The sequence below is a fragment of the Hyperolius riggenbachi genome, chromosome 10 (genome assembly GCF_040937935.1).
Source record: "Hyperolius riggenbachi isolate aHypRig1 chromosome 10, aHypRig1.pri, whole genome shotgun sequence".
Taxonomy (NCBI): Eukaryota; Metazoa; Chordata; class Amphibia; order Anura; family Hyperoliidae; genus Hyperolius; species Hyperolius riggenbachi.
In genome coordinates this window covers 205,158,011-205,181,811 of record NC_090655.1, presented here as the reverse complement: position 1 = coordinate 205,181,811, position 23,801 = coordinate 205,158,011, and the positions used below count along the sequence as shown (strand labels likewise).

General features: G+C 43.7%; 1 protein-coding gene across 3 annotated transcripts in view; it reads left to right on the top strand.

The window, feature by feature from the left end:
* The window catches only part of LOC137534262 (membrane-spanning 4-domains subfamily A member 12-like), a 51,203-nt gene extending 29,328 nt beyond the window's left edge, over positions 1-21,875 (top strand). For all 3 annotated transcript variants that reach the window (XM_068255671.1, XM_068255669.1, XM_068255670.1), the window contains 2 exons: positions 5,896-6,018; positions 18,878-21,875. In XM_068255671.1, coding sequence (XP_068111772.1) covers positions 5,896-6,018; positions 18,878-18,961 — 207 coding nt within the window. In that variant the 3' untranslated portion in view covers positions 18,962-21,875. The remainder of the gene's footprint in view (positions 1-5,895; positions 6,019-18,877) is intronic.
* Positions 21,876-23,801: the final 1,926 nt, after the last annotated feature.

The following is a 23,801-nucleotide window of genomic DNA, read 5'->3' as shown; positions in this document are numbered from 1 at the left end:
GGAGCTGTAAAAAATAGAAATCAAAATCCACTTACCTTCTGCGCCTGCGCAGTACAGCCCGGAGGACGTCGGATGACGTCAGCGCGCACAAGTGACACACAACTTGGAGCGCAGGAGCAGCCCGACCTGGCAGCCGGCCTGGCCAGGTCGGGATCACCACCGGAGACCACCGGGAGCCTGCGGAGCGGCGGCGAGGGCACCTCCTGCCTGCCACGGGCTGGAGGAAGCCCCAGGTAAGTGGATTTTGATTTCTATTTTTTACAGCTCCTGCGTGAACCTTCCCTTTAAGCATTTTTTTTATGACTTTATTTTCACTGGATTTCCTCTTTAATGGTAGGCAATGAGATCTAATGCATACATTTGAAAGAGTCCCATGCACAGGTGTAACTATAGAGCTTGCAAGGGGTGCAGGCGCAGGGGGGGGCAGAGGTGGAAGAGCCTGAGAAGGGGCCCAGCTCTGAAGCCCGTCGCCATTGCGAGCAGACTGTGTGCTTTAGCATGTGGTGGCAGGCATTAGGACCTGAGCAGCATGCTTTTTTCTATCTCCTGGATGCTTCCTTATCAGCCCCCCCCCCCCCCCCTCTTCGCCTCCTCAAGCACGCAGGATTGAGGGACGTAATCCCTTCCTCCCGCAACTCCACGCTCTGGTGCAGTTCAGGCCGTGATGAAGAAGAAGAAGACGACGACTATGCTCCTACCAGCTCGCTGCCCCTAGTGAGACACAGCCTTCTTGCGGCTGAGTTTGTGTGTGCTCAGGCTTGTCACATCACACAGCCTGCCTGTGTCGGGGGGGGGGGGGGCAGGACTGGTGAGGCTGGGGCTGCAGAGACAGCCATGGGGAACCCTGAGTCTCAGTGCAGTAAGTATATATATATATATATATATATATATATATATATATATATATATATATATATATATATATATATATATATACACATACACGTATATACACACACACATTCCCTGTATTTCATTTTATTTTTTATTTTGTTTGAGGAGTTCCTGATTTCTGATTTATTTTACTTTTTAATTTATCTTTATTTTTTTTTATTTATTTATTTTTTGGAGGGGGGGGAGGGGGCGCTGGGTCTGGTGCCTGCCTGATTTACTACATGATTTACTTGGTTATTGCATGATATGTTTTGTGTGGGGGAAGGGGTTGCCTGCCTAATTTCTGCTTTGCGGGGGTGCCTGCAAGATTTCTGTGATTTCTGTTTTGCAGGGGAGGGTGTGGGGGAGGGCTGCCAGCCAGGGCTGGTTTAAGCAACAATGGGGCCCCAGGGCAAAATAAACCTGCCCCCCCCCCCCCCAACATATACCCCGGAACAAAAATCGGCATTAGGGGACCTTTTTTGCAGCTGGTATAGTCAGGGTGTGAAGCCCCAATCGGTCAGAGCTCCACATTCTGGCTATCCCTGCATGGGGGGCAAGGGGTTAAAAAGTTTCAGGAGGGGGGACCCCACATAATTAAAAAAAAAAAAAATTCCCACACTCTAAACATTAAAAAAAATTGGGAAAATAGGAAAAAATGCCAGGGATCTTCATACAGCCATATTGCGGCTGTATAGCGATCCCTGGCCAAAGCGCTGTGGCTGCGTATAGACCCCCTGGAAACCCCGTCAGGAAATGTATTGCTCTTTCTTTTGATGCATGTAAAATTACACTACCGTTAGGTTTGCTACTAAAAGTGGCATTTACCGCATTTAAAAGTATATTTTTTTTCCTTCTAAACTTTAAAATCAATTTTCTCAAAAACTATAAGGTCTTTTTGAAAAATTATTTTTTCCTCTTATTCCTAATGATCTCCTTAACATATCCTGCACATTTAGGGTTTCTAGCATTTAAGGTGGATTTGCTATTAACCATTAAAGTCGGCAGGTTTTTAAATGTGTTTTTTTTTCCTTTGAAACTTTAAAATCGATTTTCTCAAAAACTATAAGGCCGATTTGAAATTTTTTTTTTCCTCTTGTAGCCACTGGGGGCCCCTACAAGCTCTGGGGCCCTGGGGCAGCTGCCTCCTTTGCCTTAATGGTAGCGCCGGCCCTGCTGCCAGCCTGCCTGATCGAGGAGGGGGGGATCTGGGGGGGTTGGAGAGGGGGCCCCATTCAAAGTTTCGCAGGGGGCCCTGTGGTTTCTAGTTATGCCCCTGGCCCCATGTCAAATGTATAGTGGTGGAGCAGATAATATGAAGGAATTTATGGCAGGTATTAGAGTTTATTACAGGTTAAGCTCCTTGGGTTGGAGAGTATTAAAGGACAATTGTAGTAAGAGGGCTATGGAGGCTGCTATATTTATTTACTTGTAACCATTTTAGCCAAAGGACATCACTGTCCTGTCCATTTGGCTGCTGCTGGGCTGCTCGATTGTGTGCATAGTTCCCATTCATTGATCTAAGTTAGTGATCTGCAAACATGGCTCTCCATGCATTTACCTTTATGAATCATGAATTATGAAAAAAATTCCCATCCTCCCTACACTTCCTGGAAGCGAGAGCTTTCACTTCCAGGACTAAAAAAAAAAAGTTTTTTTTACTGGAGACAAATACTAAAACTACATCCAAATACATTTTTTATTGAATAAACATATACTTGTATTATTACATTTAAAATTAACTGTTTACCTCCCACACCAAAAATTACCCAAATAAAAATTTTATTGAAAAAAAAATTACAATAAAAAAAAAACATGGTTACCTAAGGGTCTGAACTTTTTTTATATGCATGTGAAGAGGATGTATTAGTAATATTTTTTAAATTATAAGTTCGTAAATAATGATGGATGCAAAACTGAAAAAATGCACCTTTATTTCCAAATAAAATATTGGCGCCATACATTGTGATGATAGGGACATAATTTAAATGGTGTAATAACCGGAACAAATGGGCAAATAAAATACATAGGTTTTAATTATGGTAGCATGTATTATTTTAAAGCTATAATGGACGAAAACTGAGAAATAATGAATTTTTTCCATTTTTTTTCTTAATATTCCTGTTAAAATGTATTTAGAAAAAAATAATTCTTAGCAAAATGTACCACCCAAAGAAAGCCTAATTAGTGGCAGAAAAAAACAAGATATAGATCAATTCATTGTGATAATTAGTAATAAAGTTATAGGCTTATTGGCGAATGAATGGGAGGTGAAAATTGCTCGGATGTGTAAGGTAAAAAATGACTGAGGGCTGAAGTGGTTAAAGAATACTAGTTGACTGACAGCCCTGCTGATATATTTGCCTGCAGTAGTGTCTGAAGAACACCAGAAACAAGCATGCAGCTAATCTTGCCAGATCTGACAATAATGTCAGAAACACCTGATCTGCTGAATGCTTGTTCAGGGTCTATGGCTAAAAGTATTAGAGGCAGATGATCGGCAGAATAACCAGGCAACTGGTATTGCTTAAAAGGAAATTAATATGGCAGCCTCCATATCCCTATTACTTCAGTTGTCCTTTAAGTATATAGATCAAGTAAATCTCCCTGGATTGCAAATGTTCTGTTGGCAGTTACTTTGTTTTGGAAAGTGATGAGAAACACTGTGGCATGGGTAGTCTTTTCTATATTTCTTCTGTGTGGTCCTTGCTCTCAATTGTTGTGTAAATCTACCTAAACATTGCATACCACATGCAGACATGATTAAGTGCATCACATATTGAGTGTTGCATTTTATTATTTGGTATAAATTGAAACTCATGTCTATGTTAATCAATCTAATTTTGTTTTCCATAATGGATAAAGTCACAACGGAGGCTTCTTAGGTAATTGAATTGGAAAGACCTTGCTTGTTCATTAGGTTTTTATGTACTCTAGGGATGGTACCAAGAGTGCTTTGGGCCTAAATGGAGCTAGTATACTTTAATAATTTTAGCTCTCTTGAATATACATCTAGGTTGTACACCAATGGAGGTTCTTGGAAAAGGGTCCATTTTTTTAAAAATGTTCTTACTCTTGTATTCAGTAGAAAACTTGGTTCTGTTTTAAATAATTCTCCATGTTTGATTCTTTATTCTGTTTGGGAAATAGTGATGTTTGGTTCAGTTTTCTTGCTTTTTTTTTTAGCTTGTTTAATGAACCCTTTAGGAAATTCCCTCCCTATGACTACATTTTCCAAGATTTTTTTTTCAAGAGCCATATACTTTGACATCAGTACAGTTCCTCTTGATCCTTCAAAACTGGCCTTATGAAATACACTATTAGACCTCCATGGTCTGTAATAACAACTATTGAAGTTTATGTATGGATTTGCATCCACTTATTTAAAACAATTCTATGTTTATTTCTCAGTTTTTGTGGTACAAGAGAATTTCCAAACGATTGCAATTACATGTAAAAATAAGACCAAATGTGTTTATGTTTACATATTTTCAAAAGGATTCTATAGATCAATTGTTGCCTTTCAAAATGAAAAGAAGGTCATTGATATATAATTTATATAACATGACTTGTAATTTGTATATGCTGCTTTAAATAAACCCATTGTTAGATTTGCCTTACTAGTAGCAAAACTTGAGCCCATAGCTGTCCTCTTGTCTTCAAGTTTATGACCTCCTGAAATGTAAATATATTATGGGTAGTGGAGAATGCTCCTCCTTTACTCCCCTCACTGCCAAGCTCTGTGTCCAAAATATTACCACTATTGATTTAATCCATCCACACAGCCAAAAAGAAGGGCATCTACAAGCCCAGTAAAAGAGGGAAATGAGACACAAGGAAAACCAAAAGGAATGAGCAGAAAAATGTAAACCAATGGTCTGATGATAGGAGCTACAACTGTCCATCTGTCTCAAAAAGAAACTTTCTGGAAATGAGTATGCCATTTTGAAATGCATCTATATCATGCATGTCAAACTCTGGCCCGTGGACCAAATCTGGCCCTTAGGTAGTTTTCCCACTTTGCATTATGTTTGGCCCACTTTAGACCACCAGAGAATCTATATTGGAGGGTAAGCCTTAGATCACCATATGAGAAGGGGGGCAGCACTAGGTATTAGGGAACTGTATAAAGAGGGAAGGGGACCAATGGGCACCAGGGAACTTTATAGCGGAAGGAGGGTGCCACTAAACATCAAGAACTGTATAGGGGAGGGAGGACCACTAAACATCAGGGAATTGTATAAATGAGGGAGGATCACTAAACTCCAGGAAACTGTATAGGGGATGGATGGGAGCTATTAGACACCAGGGACCTTTATAAGGGAGAGAGGCGGCCACTAGACATTGAGGTCGGCCCGTGACTTGGTCTCAGAACTCAATTTCATACCACTTTGTATTTGGGTTTGACACCCCAGATCTATATAATGAAGTCTGTTGGGACATTTACTCTTAAGAACTCATTTGCAGTGGTATTTACAAGAAATATACAGCCCTGTGAAGTGGTGGTTCATTATACCCACTATATTTAAACCTAATATGATTACTTTTTGTCAATATAACAATACTAGACTGCAAAGATTGCCATTGTTGAGATTTTGAGGAAGTGGGGATTGGCTGTTAAACATTATGGGGGTATTTATACTTAATGTACATTGTAAGTTAGCCCTTTGACTTACTGTATGTGTAGACATTTATGTATACTGGAGATTTTAACATTTTTTATTATAATTATTATTATTATTTAGTTTTGACTAAAAAGCCTAAATTGAAAGGAAAAACAAAGTTATGAAGGGGTCAGGGGTCTGAGTGTCCTGACGAAGCGTGGGATCACACGAAACAGCTGTTGACACAGACTACTTTTTACCTTTTGTAACCTCATTTTGTACCGTACTTGAATAAAAGAATCCTGTTTCTGAGTTCCAGAATCCGCATCTCTTTTGTAATATAAAGTTATGAAGTACATCCAGATTTACATTAGCATAAGTTATTTGTTCCTCATTGAATTGATTTGTCTCATTACAGAATGGTGGAATTGCTGTGCATTCTTTATCTTTGGTCATCAATCTCCTCATTCTGGCTGTGACCATCTCTCTCGCTGTTTTTGGAGGACGTGCTCTTTATGGGAAACCAACATATCCTATTCAGGTAAGTTAGAAGGAAACAAAGCATTTTAACATTGGCCCAATTTCAAAGGTCATTTTGCTGTATACCCTAGTAGATAGTAAATGACTTCTTTGGACCTCACAGAAAGGTATTACTTCAAGTTGAAATGCAGGCACAATATTTATATACATTAACCCAAGCATAATTGTAAATGAAATATGGTTTAAAACGTTTTGTAGAAATATTAATCTTGCACCAATGCACCAATTCCTAGATCCTTACCCTCGTCTCACCAACCTCCAGCTTGTTTTTTTTTCCACCCCCTTCTCCTTTCCCCCATCTCTGAGTCAGTTTTTTTTTTTTGTAACTCTGTTTTTATTGAAAGGTATACAAACGAATAGAATATGCTATACAGATGATAACAGTATGGGATATTGCAAAGTCATATAGAGGTGCATTGGATAACAACTTCTTCTGTCTGGGATTTCCAGACACTGACATGTATCTAGCTAGACAGAAAAAAACAGTCTATCCTCCGTGTGAATCTCAAGCTTTGCATGAGAAAGGGAGAGAAAGATAAGGAAGAAAGACCAGATAAAAAGTCTTTGCTGTTGTCCTTTGAGACGGGTATGCAAGTGCATCACATAGAAAATGTCCCACATCTGTGTTGAGAGCGAAGACAATGCGAAATTAGAGTCCTGTTATCCAATCTTTAGTATATACCCTAGGGTGGAACTAAAGGGAAAAGAACTATCGCATAGGGGGGTGGGTTGTAGGTGTGGCGGGGGAGAGGGGAAGGAGAGGAGTAGGGCAGGGAGGGGGGGAGATTTGTTAGGGCACAGTGATCGATAGCCTCAGCCTAGTGGGTAGAAATCTAAGTGGAGAGACCGTAAAGACGCAAAGGGTCTAGGATTCTGTGTATAGTGCCCTGCCCGTTCAAGGAGGCATGTAGTCTGGTGAATAAAGGAGCCAGGGTCCCCAAATTTTGTGGTATTGGGTTTCAGTATCCCTCAATGTGGCTGTCATTTGTTCCATTGTCTTCATCCAGTTGATTTTAATTTTAATGTCTGCAATGGTAGGGGGAGCTATATTCTTCCAGGCTGATGCTATTGAGAGCCTTGTCGCAGTTAAAATATGGGTGATTAGGCGCATAGGGAACTTGGTGACTCCGGGGATAGGTTTGCCTAGAAGTAAGGTGACTGGGTCCAGTGGGATAAATATGTCTGTGACCGATAATATCAGGTGGCGGACCTCTTCCCAAAGAGGGGTGATTTCTGGACAGGACCAAAAAATATGTTCGATAGTGCCTTTGTGAGGGCAACCTCTCCAACAGGTATCAGGTGTATTGGGATAGATATTTGCAAGAACTTCAGGGGTCAGGTACCATCTGAATAAGAGTTTGTATATATTTTCTTTGATTTGTGTGCAGATAGATGAGTGTTTGGCATTTTCCCAGATATCTTCCCAATCGGATCTGCTTATATTGGTTGAGAGAGCTTTTTCCCATTTCTTCATATAGAGGTGGGAGGCCTCTAGAGTGCCTGAGTTCGATTGTAGAAGAGAGTATATCTGGGAAATTAAGCCTTTTAGGTGTCCCTTATGGAGGCAGATTCTTTCGAAGGCGGTGAGGGAGGATAATGAGGATGCCCCCTTGGTATGGCAGTTGAGGAAATGGGATATTTGGTTCGCTTCCATGATTCCTGAAGGGGAAAGGGGAATTTTTTCTCTTAGTGAAGATGGTGTGATAAGTTTGCCAGTGACGAAGTCTGTCCAGTTTTTTAAGTTAAAGTAACCTAGGCGATACCATTTGGCTATAAAAGTGGGGATAGTGCTGGGGGGAAATAGGGGGTTCCCTAATATGGGGTATAGTGGGGATGGGCTTGACATTAGGCCTGCTTTTCGTGCTGTGGTTTTCCAGATGTTGAGAGTAAAAGGTATAGTGGGGAGTAAGTTCATAAATGGTAGTTTAGGGGGGTTTGTGGTCCAAACAAAAGAGGCTAAAGATAGGGGAGAAACCTCCATGGCCTCAATTATAGCCCATTTAGAGAAAACTCTTAGGTCCGACCATTCCGTCAGCTGTCTTAAATGTGCTGCTTGGTAGTAGTGTTTTAGGTGTGGTACACCCAACCCTCCTTGTTCTCTAGAGGAGAGAAGGACAGTCTTAGAGACTCTTGGGCGTTTGTGGTTCCAGATAAATTTTAAAAATGCGGATTGTAGCCTGGACAGCTGTGCTGAAGGGACTTGGACCGGAAGAGTCTCAAATAGGTACAATAGGCGAGGCAATATATTCATGTTAAGTGAGTATATTCTCCCGATCCATGAAATTTTATAAGCTGTCCATTTGTGAAGATCTTGGAGAATTTTCTGAATAAGAGAAGGGAAGTTGTGTTTATAAATGGAGGAGTATGAGGTGGTCAGATTAATCCCTAGGTATTTTAAGGTTTGGGTTCTCCAATTGTAGTTAAAGTGAGATTTTAGGGCAAGTAGCATATTCGGGGGAATTTTGATCGGAAGAGCTTCAGTCTTATCCTTATTTAGCTTAAATCCTGAAATGGTTTCATAAGAGGATATTGTTGAGTGAAGGGCTGGGAGAGAGGTTAAGGGGCTATTGAGGGTGAGCAGAATGTCATCAGCAAAAAGTGAAACTTTGTGCTCGTGACCTCTGTGTTTTATACCTAAAATATCTTTATTAAGTCTTATTGCGCTAGCCAGGGGCTCAATACTAATGGCAAAAAGCAGGGGGGACAGTGGGCAGCCCTGTCTAGTGCCATTGTTGATGCTAAAGGGAAGTGGGGGGGCCGAGGGAAGCTTAACTGTGGAGGTAGGGGAAGAGTACAGAAATTTAAGAAGGGTCACAAAGGGACCAGAGAAGCCTTGGTGTTGAAGGACTTTGAAGAGAAAGGACCAGGATAGTCGATCAAAGGCCTTTTCGGCGTCTAGACTTAGGAGAAGAGAAGGTTTACCCCCTCTATTCATAAGTGAAATGAGGTCTATCGCTTTCCTGGTGTTATCTCCTGCTTGGCGTCCCAATATAAAGCCTACTTGGTCGTTATTTATTAGAGATGTAAGAATGGGATTTAGGCGGTTGGCAAGGGTTTTGGTTATTATTTTCAGATCTGAGTTTAAGAGGGAGATTGGCCTATAGCTTTGAGGTAGTAGGGGGTCTTTTCCTTCTTTAGGGATTACTGAGAGAAGGGAAGCTAGCATGGTATGAGGGGGGGTATGCCCCTCCATTATCTTAGAGGCCAGGGTCGCTAGATGGGGGAGTAAGATATGTTGGAACTTCTTATAATAGGTGTAGGGCAATCCATCTGGCCCAGGAGATTTTGACGAAGAAAGTGATTTTAGGACCTCAGCTAGTTCTGTCGTGGTTATGGGGGAGTTGAGTATAGCACGCTGGGGATCTGTGAGTTGGGGCAGGTTTAAGGGTGTCAAAAATGTGTCCACTGCTGATAGGAAGGAAGGGTCTTTATCATGATCGGGTAGATTGTAGAGCTGTTCATAGTATTTTGTGAAGATTTGAGCAATCTTTTGGGGGTTGTAGTGTGTATGTCCATCTGGGTCTTTCATGGCATATATGAATTGTTGGGAGCTTTTAGGGTTCAGTTTTCTAGCTAGGATTGTGTGCGGTTTGTTTCCTCTTTCATAGAAAAGCTGTTTGGTCCAGCTGAGGCTTTTTTCAATCTGGGTGGATTGTAGGGAGCGTATGTTTTGTTTCAGTTGTTGGAGCTGAGTGAAATGATGTTGAGTTGGGTCTAGTTTGTATAAGTTTTGGGCTTTAGATAAGGCTGTGTGGAGGGATAGTAGTTTTTGGGAGGACAGTTTTTTCCTTCTGGACCCCTCTGCTATGAAAAGGCCTCTAATGAAGGCCTTGTGTGATTCCCAAAGGATGCCATAGGATGAGACCGAATCAGTATTTGTCTGGAAAAATGACTGTAATTCTTTAGTGAATTCAGAGACGAGGTTTTTATCCTGAAGTAGCGTCTCATTCAGTCTCCAATATAGGGGTTTGTGTGGTCTATGAAGCCAATCTATCTCCAAAGTGACGCTATGGTGGTCAGACCAGGCTACCGGGTGGATATCTGAATCCTTAATTAAAGGGATTAGTGCAGCGTTAGAGAAAAAATAGTCCAGTCTTGAGTGGGAAGCGTGTGGAGGCGAATAGAAAGTGTATTCTGTTGAAGTAGGGTTGTTGATTCTCCAGATATCTAGGAGCCTATATTTTCTCATTAAAATTCTGAACTTACGAGAATTTCGATCATGTGTGGAAGCTGAGGATGGCGACGCAGGAGAGCTACGATCCATGATAGATGAGAATGCTAAGTTAAAGTCGCCTCCTAGGAGGAGAGTACCTGAGGAAATTTTGTGAAGTTTTATTAGGAAGGAGGAGAGAAAGGATACCTGTTGGGAGTTGGGGGCATAGATATTGGCTAAAGTGATAGGTTTACCGGCTAATGTACCTGTTAGGATTAAATAGCGTCCTTTGGGGTCCTGTATGGTTTTGTTTATCTGTAGGGGGAGAGTGTTTTTAATTAAAATTGCAACCCCCGCTCGAGTATTTGGTCCCGAGGCCAAATATGTCCCTGAGTAGAGTCTATCTCCTAGTTGCACTGAGTCATGTGCGCATAGACGAGTCTCTTGAAGCATAGCTATGTCTATGTCCATTCTCTTGAGATCTCGGAGGAGTGAGACTCTCTTCTGGGGTAGATTTAGACCCTTTACGTTTAGTGTCAGAAGTTTAACCATAGTCCATGGAGGTGAGATAGCTACGTGGTAGGAGAGGTACCGAACACTGCGCCCTAGGGAAGGGAGGAGGGAAGGAGTGGGGAGGATACAAAGCCAAAGACATAGCAAGGTAAAACTTAAACCAATATGATAACAACCATACAATAAATTCTGAAAGACAAAAGCCTCTGTGAAAAATGAGGCCACATATGATGACAACTAAAAGTAGTTGTCGAAGTGAGGTCATCCCAGGGGAGTCCAGACACTCAGGGGGCCAGGACAACCTAGGGATGAGTCTCCGGAGGCGAATGCTGGAGCACCAGGATGGACGCCCAGGAGCCCGACACCAGCATGGTGAGAAAGGATTACCCGGGATCCTCAAACATAGGAAAAAACATGCATCCGGTTTGAGAATACAGTACAATATACTATCATTTCACATCCTCTAGAAGGATATGTGACATTGTAGTAAAGTAAGATCATTTTAGACTTGTTTTAGCTAAGAACAGCCAAATGGATAACAACAATAAGTAATGCAGGTAAATAGGTAGTGTTAACGGGTATGTTAAGGCTCATGCCGCAGTTAGAGGTTCTGGAAATTTTCAGGTGGAGAGAGCTTCCATATCCTCCAGTCCCTGTGGGAATGTGAGACTTCTAACTGGAGCTTTAGGCCCCTCAGATATATGGCGGACTTTCCTCGGCGGGGAGGATGTGGTAGGTGAGCGGAGGTTTGAGTCAGGTACAGAGGCGTATCTAGGCAATATAGCGCCCATGGCAAACACTGAGATTGCGCCCCCCCCAACCAAGTAGTCACATGCCTCCAGATTAGTAGTAGTTTTTATTAAGTAGTTACACACCTCCAGATGCAATAATTCAGTAACCAGGTGCCTGACAATAAGCATTACAGTCAGGGGCATCAAGATCAAATAATTAGGTAGCCAAGTGCGGCAGAAGTTAGTTTGTAAGCTCCTCTTGCACAGCCAGCCCAATCCCCCCCCCCTCCCCCCTCCCCACACAAGGTATACCTGCACCCCTGTAACAGAATTAGCAAATGCGTTGCAGATGACAAATGATTCCGATGAAAAATCACAACTAAATGATATCCCTGTGATGGTAAATTAGATGAGACAACAGAGTCTAACAGCATCTAATTCTGGAAATCCTGCTACTCTAACATCGTCACTCCACTAATGCCAAGCATTGCTTCATACAAGAGTCCCAGAAATCAGCCTCCTGTGATGTAAAGGAAACCTGCCTATATTGAGCAGAATAGTGAACTGTGAATAATAAAACGTGATTCTGTAATATTATACATTGTTATTATACCACCAAAAGTGTGGATGGAATCACACAAGCAAATTACAAGGAAAACAAGAGGCCCTGTAGTGACATATAGTAGAATGCAGTAAAGAGGTCCTGTAGTGACATACAGCAGAATGCAGTAAAGAGGCCCTGTAGTGACAGAGTAGAAAGCAGTAAAAAGGGCCCTGTAGTGACATATAGCAGAATGCAGTAAAGAGGCCCTGTAGTGACATAGAAGAATGCAGGAAAGAGGCCCTGTAGTGACATAGAAGAATGCAGTAAAGAGGCCCTGTAGTGACATAGAAGAATGCAGTAAAGAGGCCCTGTAGTGACATATAGCAGAATGCAGTAAAAAGGGCTCTGTAGTGACATATAGCAGAATGCAGTAAAGAGGCCCTGTAGTGACATAGAAGAATGCAGTAAAAAGGCCCTGTAGTGACATAGAAGAATGCAGTAAAGAGGTCCTGTAGTGACATAGAAGAATGCAGTAAAGAGGTCATGTAGTGACATAGCAGAATGCAGTAAAGAGGTCCTGTAGTGACATATAGCAGAATGCAGTAAAGAGGTCCGTATAGAGACATATAGCAGAATGCATTAAAGAGGCCTTGTAGTGACATATAGCAGAATGCAGTAAAGAGGCCCTGTAGTGACATATAGAAGAATGCAGTAAATAGGCCCTGTAGTGACATATAGCAGAATGCAGTAAAGAGGCTCTGTAGTGACATATAGCAGAATGCAGTAAAGAGGCCCTGTAGTGACATATAGCAGAATGCAGTAAAGAGGCCCTGCAGTGACATATAGCAGAATGCAGTAAAGAGGCCCTGTAGTGACATATAGCAGAATGCAGTAAAGAGGCCCTGTAGTGACATATAGCCGAATGCAGTAAAGAGGCCCTGTAGTGACATATAGCCGAATGCAGTAAAGAGGCCCTGTAGTGACATATAGCCGAATGCAGTAAAGAGGCCCTGTAGTGAAATATAGCAGAATGCAGTAAAGAGACCCTGTAGTGACATATAGCAGAATGCAGTAAAGAGGCCCTGTAGTGACCTATAGTAGAATGCAGTAAAGAGGACCTGTAGTGACATATAGCAGAATGCAGTAAAGAGGCCCTGTAGTGACGTATAGCAGAATGCAGTAAAGAGGCCCTGTAGTGACATATAGCAGAATGCAGTAAAGAGGCCCTGTGGTGACATATAGCAGAATGCAGTAAAGAGGCCCTGTAGTGACATATAGCAGAATGCAGTAAAGAGGCCCTGTAGTGACATATAGCCGAATGCAGTAAAGAGGCCCTGTAGTGAAATATAGCAGAATGCAGTAAAGAGACCCTGTAGTGACATATAGCAGAATGCAGTAAAGAGGCCCTGTAGTGACCTATAGTAGAATGCAGTAAAGAGGACCTGTAGTGACATATAGCAGAATGCAGTAAAGAGGCCCTGTAGTGACGTATAGCAGAATGCAGTAAAGAGGCCCTGTAGTGACATATAGCAGAATGCAGTAAAGAGGCCCTGTGGTGACATATAGCAGAATGCAGTAAAGAGGTCCTGTAGTGACATATAGCAGAATGCAGTAAAGAGGCCCTGTAGTGACATATAGCAGAATGCAGTAAAGAGGCCCTGTAGTGACATATAGCAGAATGCAGTAAAGAGGCCCTGTAGTGACATATAGCAGAATGCAGTAAAGAGGTCCTATAGTGACATATAGTAGAATGCAGTAAAGAGGCCCTGTAGTGACATATAGCAGAATGCAGTAAAGAGGCCCTGTAGTGAAATATAGCAGAATGCAGTAAAGAGACCCTGTAGTGACATATAGCAGAATGCAGTAAAGAGGCCCTGTAGTGACCTATAGTAGAATGCAGTAAAGAGGACCTGTAGTGACATATAGCAGAATGCAGTAAAGAGGCCCTGTAGTGACATATAGCAGAATGCAGTAAAGAGGCCCTGTAGTGACGTATAGCAGAATGCAGTAAAGAGGCCCTGTAGTGACATACAGTAGAATGCAGTAAAGAGGCCCTGTAGTGACATATAGCAGAATGCAGTAAAGAGGCCCTGTGGTGACATATAGTAGAATGCAGTAAGGAGGCCCTGTAGTGACATATAGCAGAATGCAGTAAAGAGGCCCTGTGGTGACATATAGTAGAATGCAGTAAAGAGGCCCTGTAGTGACATATAGCAGAATGCAGTAAAGAGGCCCTGTGGTGACATATAGTAGAATGCAGTAAAGAGGCCCTGTAGTGACATATAGCAGAATGCAGTAAAGAGGCCCTGTGGTGACATATAGCAGAATGCAGTAAAGAGGCCCTGTAGTGACATATAGCAGAATGCAGTAAAGAGGCCCTGTGGTGACATATAGCAGAATGCAGTAAAGAGGCCCTGTAGTGACATACAGTAGAATGCAGTAAAGAGGCCCTGTGGTGACATATAGCAGAATGCAGTAAAGAGGCCCTGTAGTGACATATAGCCGAATGCAGTAAAGAGGCCCTGTAGTGAAATATAGCAGAATGCAGTAAAGAGACCCTGTAGTGACATATAGCAGAATGCAGTAAAGAGGCCCTGTAGTGACCTATAGTAGAATGCAGTAAAGAGGACCTGTAGTGACATATAGCAGAATGCAGTAAAGAGGCCCTGTAGTGACGTATAGCAGAATGCAGTAAAGAGGCCCTGTAGTGACATATAGCAGAATGCAGTAAAGAGGCCCTGTGGTGACATATAGCAGAATGCAGTAAAGAGGCCCTGTAGTGACATATAGCAGAATGCAGTAAAGAGGCCCTGTAGTGACATATAGCCGAATGCAGTAAAGAGGCCCTGTAGTGAAATATAGCAGAATGCAGTAAAGAGACCCTGTAGTGACATATAGCAGAATGCAGTAAAGAGGCCCTGTAGTGACCTATAGTAGAATGCAGTAAAGAGGACCTGTAGTGACATATAGCAGAATGCAGTAAAGAGGCCCTGTAGTGACGTATAGCAGAATGCAGTAAAGAGGCCCTGTAGTGACATATAGCAGAATGCAGTAAAGAGGCCCTGTGGTGACATATAGCAGAATGCAGTAAAGAGGTCCTGTAGTGACATATAGCAGAATGCAGTAAAGAGGCCCTGTAGTGACATATAGCAGAATGCAGTAAAGAGGCCCTGTAGTGACATATAGCAGAATGCAGTAAAGAGGTCCTATAGTGACATATAGTAGAATGCAGTAAAGAGGCCCTGTGGTGACATATAGCAGAATGCAGTAAAGAGGCCCTGTAGTGAAATATAGCAGAATGCAGTAAAGAGACCCTGTAGTGACATATAGCAGAATGCAGTAAAGAGGCCCTGTAGTGACCTATAGTAGAATGCAGTAAAGAGGACCTGTAGTGACATATAGCAGAATGCAGTAAAGAGGCCCTGTAGTGACATATAGCAGAATGCAGTAAAGAGGCCCTGTAGTGACGTATAGCAGAATGCAGTAAAGAGGCCCTGTAGTGACATACAGTAGAATGCAGTAAAGAGGCCCTGTAGTGACATATAGCAGAATGCAGTAAAGAGGCCCTGTGGTGACATATAGTAGAATGCAGTAAGGAGGCCCTGTAGTGACATATAGCAGAATGCAGTAAAGAGGCCCTGTGGTGACATATAGTAGAATGCAGTAAAGAGGCCCTGTAGTGACATATAGCAGAATGCAGTAAAGAGGCCCTGTGGTGACATATAGTAGAATGCAGTAAAGAGGCCCTGTAGTGACATATAGCAGAATGCAGTAAAGAGGCCCTGTGGTGACATATAGCAGAATGCAGTAAAGAGGCCCTGTAGTGACATATAGCAGAATGCAGTAAAGAGGCCCTGTGGTGACATATAGCAGAATGCAGTAAAGAGGCCCTGTAGTGACATACAGTAGAATGCAGTAAAGAGGCCCTGTGGTGACATATAGCAGAATGCAGTAAAGAGGCCCTGTGGTGACATATAGCAGAATGCAGTAAAGAGGCCCTGTGGTGACATATAGCAGAATGCAGTAAAGAGGCCCTGTAGTGACATATAGCAGAATGCAGTAAAGAGGCCCTGTGGTGACATATAGCAGAATGCAGTAAAGAGGCCCTGTAGTGACATATAGCAGAATGCAGTAAAGAGGCCCTGTGGTGACATATAGCAGAATGCAGTAAAGAGGCCCTGTGGTGACATACAGCAGAATGCAGCAGGGGTTAGATTATAAGGAGGAGGGGTGAAGTGCTCACCTCTACCACTGACATTCCCGGCTCTCTGTTCCTGGACCTGGCTTAGAGTTAGATGTTCGCCACCTCCGCATCTTGTGCGTTCCTCCCATGCTAGATGCCTCCGGTGGCCGGTCTTCCGCGCCCCCGCCCGCCGGCTCTCTGTCCCTGCTGTCTAACTTTAGTTTAGCAGCAAGAGGCGAGACAGAGAGGGCGCACACTTCCCGTCCGGTGCGCTTCAAATGCAGGAAGTGGTTGATGACGTCACTTCCGCATGTGACGCGACGGTGTATGGAGTGTGCCCTCTCTGTCTCGCCTCTTGCCGCTAAAGTAAAGTCTGACAGCAGGGACAGAGAGCCGGCGGGCGGGGGCGCGGAAGACCGGAGGCAGCATGGGAGGGAAGCGCAAGATGCGGAGGTGGGAAGGAACGGGGGAGGGGGCGCGGGGGACCGGAGGCATAGTAGAAGAGCGGCAAGGATGCAGAGGTGGCAGGCAGCATGGGGGCAGGCATGGCGCCCATGGTGTGCTGGCGCCCATGGCACTAGCCATGCCTGCACCCCTCTAGATCCGCCACTGGTCAGGTAGAGGAGGGGGCATCTTAAGGCCCATTTGTCTGAGAAACAGAGGAGCATTATCGATGTCTGAGAGGGAAAAAGTCATTCCGTTCCTGATCACGATAAGGCGGAAGGGGAATCCCCACTTATATGGGATGTGGGAGTCTCTGAGTAGCTGTGTAACGGGTTTGAGAGCTCTTCTCTTTGCCAATGTTATTAATGATAAATCATTGTAAACATGCAGCTCATCTCCTTTGAAGGTGACTGATGGGGATTTTCGCAGGGCTTGTAAAACAGCCTCTTTGGCTTCATAGTAGTGGAGTCTGGTGATAATATCTTTTGGTCTCTGTGCAGAGGGTGAGCGTTCCCCCAAGGATCTGTGAGCCCTGTCTAGTCTCCATAGCTCGTCAGGGACATCTGGGGCTACAGATTTGAAGAATTCAGTAAGGTGTGAGACGATTTGATCAGGTTTGACTGACATTGAAACCCCTTTGATTCTTAGGTTTTGTCGTCTCTCTCTGTTTTCCGTGTCTTCTTGGGCTGAGCGGAGTGAGCTAAGGTCTGAAAGCATAATCTGTTGTTCCTCCTCTAGCTCAGCTTGTTTCAGTAATATAGTGTCCACTTTCCCTTCTAAAGTGTTTGTGCGATTGCCCAGCCCTGTCAGCTCTGTCTTTAGGTCCTGCAGCGCTGATATCATGAGCTGCTGCAGGGACTCATGCATGGAGCGATAATGCCTCTCTAGGGTGGTCTCCAGCACTGAGGCTGTGATCGGGGTAGTGTCGCTGGACATACTGGCCTGTGAGGGAGGAGGAGACTCGGCGTGGCCTAGGCTGTCAGCGCCATCTTGGGAGCCAGCGTGGGAGACAAACCGGTCCATCGTACCTCTTTGTGTGGCGGTTTTGGACTGCACTTTAGGCGGCATCTGCTGCGGGGAGGGCTGAGGTAGAGGACCCGATAGGAGCTGCGTGTCAGCTGCGGAGGTTTAGCGTATGGCGGCTCAGGTTGCGGTATTGCGGGCAGGAGCTCCTCTCTCAAGCGGCCATCTCAGTCGCGCCGCGCATGCGCCTCATCTCTGAGTCAGTTTGACGTTATGCCTATGTACTCAATACTGTTAGCCTTCACAGGCTATAAGTTAGGCTTTACATGTCAAGCTTTTCACAGTTTTCATCTTTCATCTACAGCATCGATGTTGGTGTATATGTTTGCTGGTGTATGTATATGTACCACTTTGGTGCACTTCACATGCTTTGTGATGTACATGGACATATGAAGTTTTCATATTAACATGCATTTTTATCCTCTGTGCTACCACATGACAGGATGCATTTTAACAGATGACATACTCAACTCTTGTGTTTTGGGGCTGTTTGCAACAGAAAATGAGCTCATTTCTAAGAGTACAAAAGGCACAGGATGAGTGACGAAACACCTGAGAGACAATGCATTTGCATGTGCATTGTAAGTGTGCATGATCCTTTAGATCCAAATACACAACAGCCATCTGTACATAGTATACAGAGCACACAAAATGGAAACACACATACTCCATACCTATGCATACATTACATACAGCCACTATCCCTCACTCATTGTTGGCTCTCCCGATCCTGCCAAATGAATCTCTGAACTTCACTATCAGCTTGACCCCGAGCTGTAAACAAGGACAGCAGAAAGAAGTAGACCAGTCTTTCTCTGCTCGTCTTCAGCCTGGCCCTAAGTGTCAAAGTTGACATACCTAAAACATTGCCAACAGTCTCAGCACTGCACATTGGGAGGGGAGTTGACTAAAGTGAATAATGTTGAGAAGATGCATTCACATAACATGGGTGTCCAGAGAGGTCTGTGTGAGAGACAACTATTGAATGACATTCAGAATCTATATTATACCAGCAAGCATCCCCCTCAGAATTTGCAGCTCTGGCCAAGTAGTTGATACATGCTTTCTTGTGCTTCACAGTAGGGCCCAACCTGGCTGGGCCCCAGAATCCCTGGAGCCCCATACACCTGTCCCCCTGTGGTGTCCTATTGGTGGCTCTGCTGGGGATTTTTTGATATACCTTTTCTAAATTATAAACACCTTTTTTTAAAAAAAAAATTGAATTAGTTCATCTTGTTGTGTTTGTTTCATTTTATTGTTTTATTACAGATACAAGTGATGCTACAGAATGGTGTTTTGGTACAAATCCCAGCTTCAGTAGTTTCAACTGGCTCGCCACCATTCATGCAGTAACCGGCTTCTCACACTGTGCAAGAAGATGAGTTCAAGCGCCATCCAGCAACAGAAATCACACACAGCGCTTAAATGTCTATGGGACACCAGAGGAGAAGTGCTGAGTGTAACTTTCTATATGAACCCAACTGCTTCTGCCCTTATTAGACAGCATAGTTCTTTCTTTTGCAAGGACAGTCCCTCTTTTGGAATGAAACCCCTCTGTACCCTTTTCCTTCTCATTTGTCCCTCTTTCAAGACTGATATAGAGATCTGTGTAAATCTATATATTTTTCTACTAAAATGTGTTTATGAAACTCTGAACATTATTCAGATTTAGATTCTGTAAAATTATATACAGTATAACAAATTGTGAAATGTTAATATGAAGTAAAAGGAGATATTATAGAAAGGACCAGTGTGGTCTGAAATATAATATATATAGCGTATATTCCGGCGTATAAGACGACTGGGTGTATAAGACGTCCCCCTAACTTTTTCAGTTAAAGTATAGAGTCTGGGATATACTCACCGTCAGGGCCGCCATCAGAAATTTTGGGGCCCCTCACACATGATCAGGCATGGGCCCCCCCTCTCTGAGCCCACCCACTGGTTGCTGTGCCCGCCCACTAGCCACCCCACCCCCGTGTACGTGCGCGAAGTGCACTGCAGTGAAAAATATGCATTGCTTGACACTAAAGTAAGTGGCATGCACAGCGTGATCCAGCAAAAAGTGGGCATGACCATGGCATGTTGTGGGTGGAGCCAAATACTAGCAAAATACAGGTAGTCCCCGGTTAACAAATGAGATAGAGACTTGTAGGTCCATTCTTATCCTTTCTCTTTTGTCCCCATCTTTTCTTCCTGTGCCTCTTTTGTCCCCCTCTGTCTCACCTCAGTTTGTGCCTCTTTTGTGTCCCTCTGTGTGACCTCATGTTCCTGTCTCATCTCTTTTCTCCCTGTGCCTATTTTGTCCACCTCTGTTCCCCCTGTGCCTTTTTTATCCTCCTGTGTTACCTCTTGTCCCCTTCTGTCTCAGCCCATCCCCCTGCTCTAGCCAGGTATCGGTGCTCCCAGTATAGGTATCCAGGCATAGGTGCCCATAGTAGAGGTAGCCAGGTATAGGTTCCCCCAGTATAAGTAGCCAGCTATAGGTGGTACCCCAGTATAGGTAGCCTGGTGTAGATGCCCCCAGTATAGGTAGCCTGGTATAGCTGGTGCCCTAGTATAGGCCAGCAAGATACAGGTGCCGTGGTATAGGTAGCCTGGTATGGGTGGTGCACCAGTATAGTTTGGCCAGGTACAGGTGTCCCCAGTATAGGTAGAAAGCTATAGGCACCCCAGTATAAGTAGCCAAGTATAGGTGGTGCCCGTATAGGTAGCCAAGTATAGGTGGGGCCCCAGTATAGGTAGCCAGGTATAAGTGGTGCCCCAGTATAGGTAGCTAGGTATATGTGGTTCCAGCCTCAGTAAAGGTAGCCAGGTATAGGTGGTGCCCCAGTATAGGTAGCTAGGTATAGGTGGTTTCAGCCCCAGTATAGGTAGCCAGGTATAGGTGGAGGCCCAGTATAGGTACCCTGTAACTAGATATAGGTGGTGCCCCAGTATAGAAAGTCCGCTGTAGCGCGCTCACTCATCTGCTCCCCACGTTCAAGTGATAATGTCACTCTTCTCTCAGTGCTGGAATGTGGTGTGCTGGTTAGTGAACCACAGGCCCGCAGCTATTCCTGCGCTTTGGAGGAGCCCAGGGCCCTCAGAAGCCCTGGGCCCCTCACTGCAGTGTCAGTTGCCCCCCCCCCCCCTGATGGCTGCCAGTCACCGTATAAGACTACCTCTCTTCCAACGCACACCAAATAAAAGTAAAAAAAAAATCATATACTGGTGCTATGTATGAACAGATACTGGTGCTGTACTGTATGTGGTACCCAGTATATAACAGTATACAGGTGAGTGACTGGTTGGATTGTTCAACTCACCCTCTCCTTAAGTGGATTGGTCGGCTCTCCTTGTCTACCTGTATATCAGAGCGGTATGGAAGAATAGATTGTGCTGTGCCCATAAAACACGCCTCTTTTACCCTTCTGGCCCATCCTTGTATCCTTTGTACCTCCTTCTTTGCCTCTCAGATCTAGCACATGTGTGCCTGTGCCCCTTCAGTACAGTCCTCAGCAGCGAGATCCGAGAGATGGTATCAGGATAGGGAGTATCACCTGGCATTAATGACACCCGGTGTATAAGACCAGGGATGAGCAGAAACTATGCCAGTGTGAATTTACGCATCGTAGTTCGCATCTACGCATCGTAGTTCATAGGTGACATTTCAATTTACGGGTAGCGAAGTACCGCTATGCGTAGCTTACGCCCACTATGCGTATGCGTTACTCGCGTCTAATTTTCCGCATGCGAGTGTATGCTTCCAAATTTACGCATTGGAAAGGGGAATGTACGCATAGAAGGGTTTCCGATATATGCAATAATAGAGAAATTAATGCGTACAATTTTCTGCATACGGGCATAAGTATCCGCATACATTTTAACGCGTATTATACGAAATGCTTACGAAGCGAATATTTGTTTTCGAAGCCATAGTTTGGCGAAGCATAATTGCGTAAAACTACGCGTATTTCCAGCGTAGCGAAGTTGGCTGACTACGACCATCCCTGTATAAGACGACCCCTGACTTTTCAGAAGATTTTTAAGGGTTAAAAAGTAATCTTATATGTCAGAATATACAGTATATATATATAGTATATATGTGTGTGTGTGTGTGTGTGTGTGTGTGTGTGTGTGTGTGTATGGCCTCTGGATATAGCATCTGCAGTTTTTTTACTGTAGTTTATTGTATTTAACATGATGATAGTGAGATAGTGAGATACATAATACATCAATGTATTATGGTTTTATGCTTTTTTATATTAAATTGTCCTTTCGGTCATCCTAGCATTATTATTTTTTGTGCCACTATTTTAATGCATCTTAATATAGGTATTTTTACAATTTATCATGCACCTAGCTTTATGCGCTTAATATATGTACAAAATTGCATTTTTATATTCAATACTATCTACATTTAGGTGCTTCTATGTATTAGCTTTGGGGGTAGATTGGTTTTAAATTGTAATTTTTAACATTTGCATTGTATGTAAGCATGAAGCCAACAGCAATGTGATGTTTAGAAACGTATACAGTCGGCTCCAATGCTTCTAGTATGCCAACACGCTGTGTTTCTAAAGGATCCATCCCACATGGAGCTACCTTTCTGCTTGTAAATCCATGTGGGATGGATCCGTTGGAACAAAGCCTTATCTGTGGAACCTGCCTGCGTGTACTTTATATTGGCTGGATGATAGCCAGAGCGCTAGATCCACCTGGTCTTTGAGGTGGCAACAATCCGGTGAGCCTCTGTCCTACTGTTTGAGGATTTTGGTTGTGTATGATCACTGATTTTATGCAGTAGCTGCTGCTGATTATCTGAAGTTACAGCATCACGCTATGGAAGCCTTGTGTCTTCTCTTTCAATTCTGATGTCTATGGAGAGTGCACTGGCATTCTGATATACTGCTTTTACATCCTGGAACATTGCCTATGTGCGCACCCACTAAAAGCTGCTGTCTATTGAATTATCCTGATCGCTATGGCTGGCGCAGTATACTTGGACAGTTTGAATGCCTTTTGGTTATTCATTCTCTGTGATATGCCTGTTTGATGTTACAAGGATGCCACAGGAGGTGTGAGAGATGCATGTTTTCAAGGTGTACTTCTTACAAGTTATCTTAAAAAGTTTGGAGCATGAATCACTGGTGCTATCTTAATTTTCTTAACAACCATGTTTTTAGCGGCAGCAGGGAGAGCCGTCATTTGGCTCACCCTGCGCCCAAGTGACTGGCACTAGAGATGTCGCGAACCTCCGGCCATGTCTGGCTACATATCCGTAGGCAGTGGCTGCATGGTGTAATGGTTAAGGGCTCTGCCTCTGACACAGGAGACCAGAGTTTGAATCTCGTCTCTGTCTGTTCAGTAAGCCAGCACCTATTCAGTAGGAGACCTTAGGCAAGTCTTCCTAACGCTGCTATCTTGTCTAATTTTTCTCTTGGATTGAGCATAAATGGTAAATGCTAGGCCAGCTTCAGTTAGTACTGTTGTGGTACAGCGGTTAAGGTACTTGCCCACCACACAGTGAGACCTGGGTTCAATTCTCAGCTATGGTATGTAAACTGGCTTTTGAAATAATATAATTCTCTGGCAGATGAGACCCTCCTCCCTCCGGTAGGAGGGAGATAGAAGGGTAGGAGGGAGCATAGCAGCTGTACCTTAACTAATTAGTGTAGGCAGACAAGTGAGTCAAATGGTATAAGGACCTTGCTTGGAGGGGGGTTGGGCCTCCAGCATTGAGAGCAGTGTGTTTGGCAATAATGTGTCTGCTGACTGTGATGTAGAGGGTCAAAGTTTTGCTTTATGGGGCGAATCGAACTTCCGGGAAAGTTCGCCTTTGGTAGGCGAACGCGAACCACCGAAGTTCGCCGGTGAACAGTTTGCGACATCTCTAACTGGCACCAGAATATTATGTACCCCCAACGAATAACCTTCAGAAACAGGAATTTCTTCAGGCATGGGATGGGAAGTGGAACTTGAAAATTGGGTTTCACAACAGATTTTCAAAAAGTTTTTTCAAAAAGAAGTTTCAGAATGAATTTTTGGCCTATAGTGATGTCAACAGAATGGCCAAGATCCTTGGTTCCAGGAGGCCACACTAAAGTGGCAGAACAAGCTTTTTTTTTACATGAATGGGGGTCCAGGGAATTCCCTCCCCTGGTCCCTTGGACCACCAATCCTTGTTAAAAAGCCCTCTCTCTGTAATTCT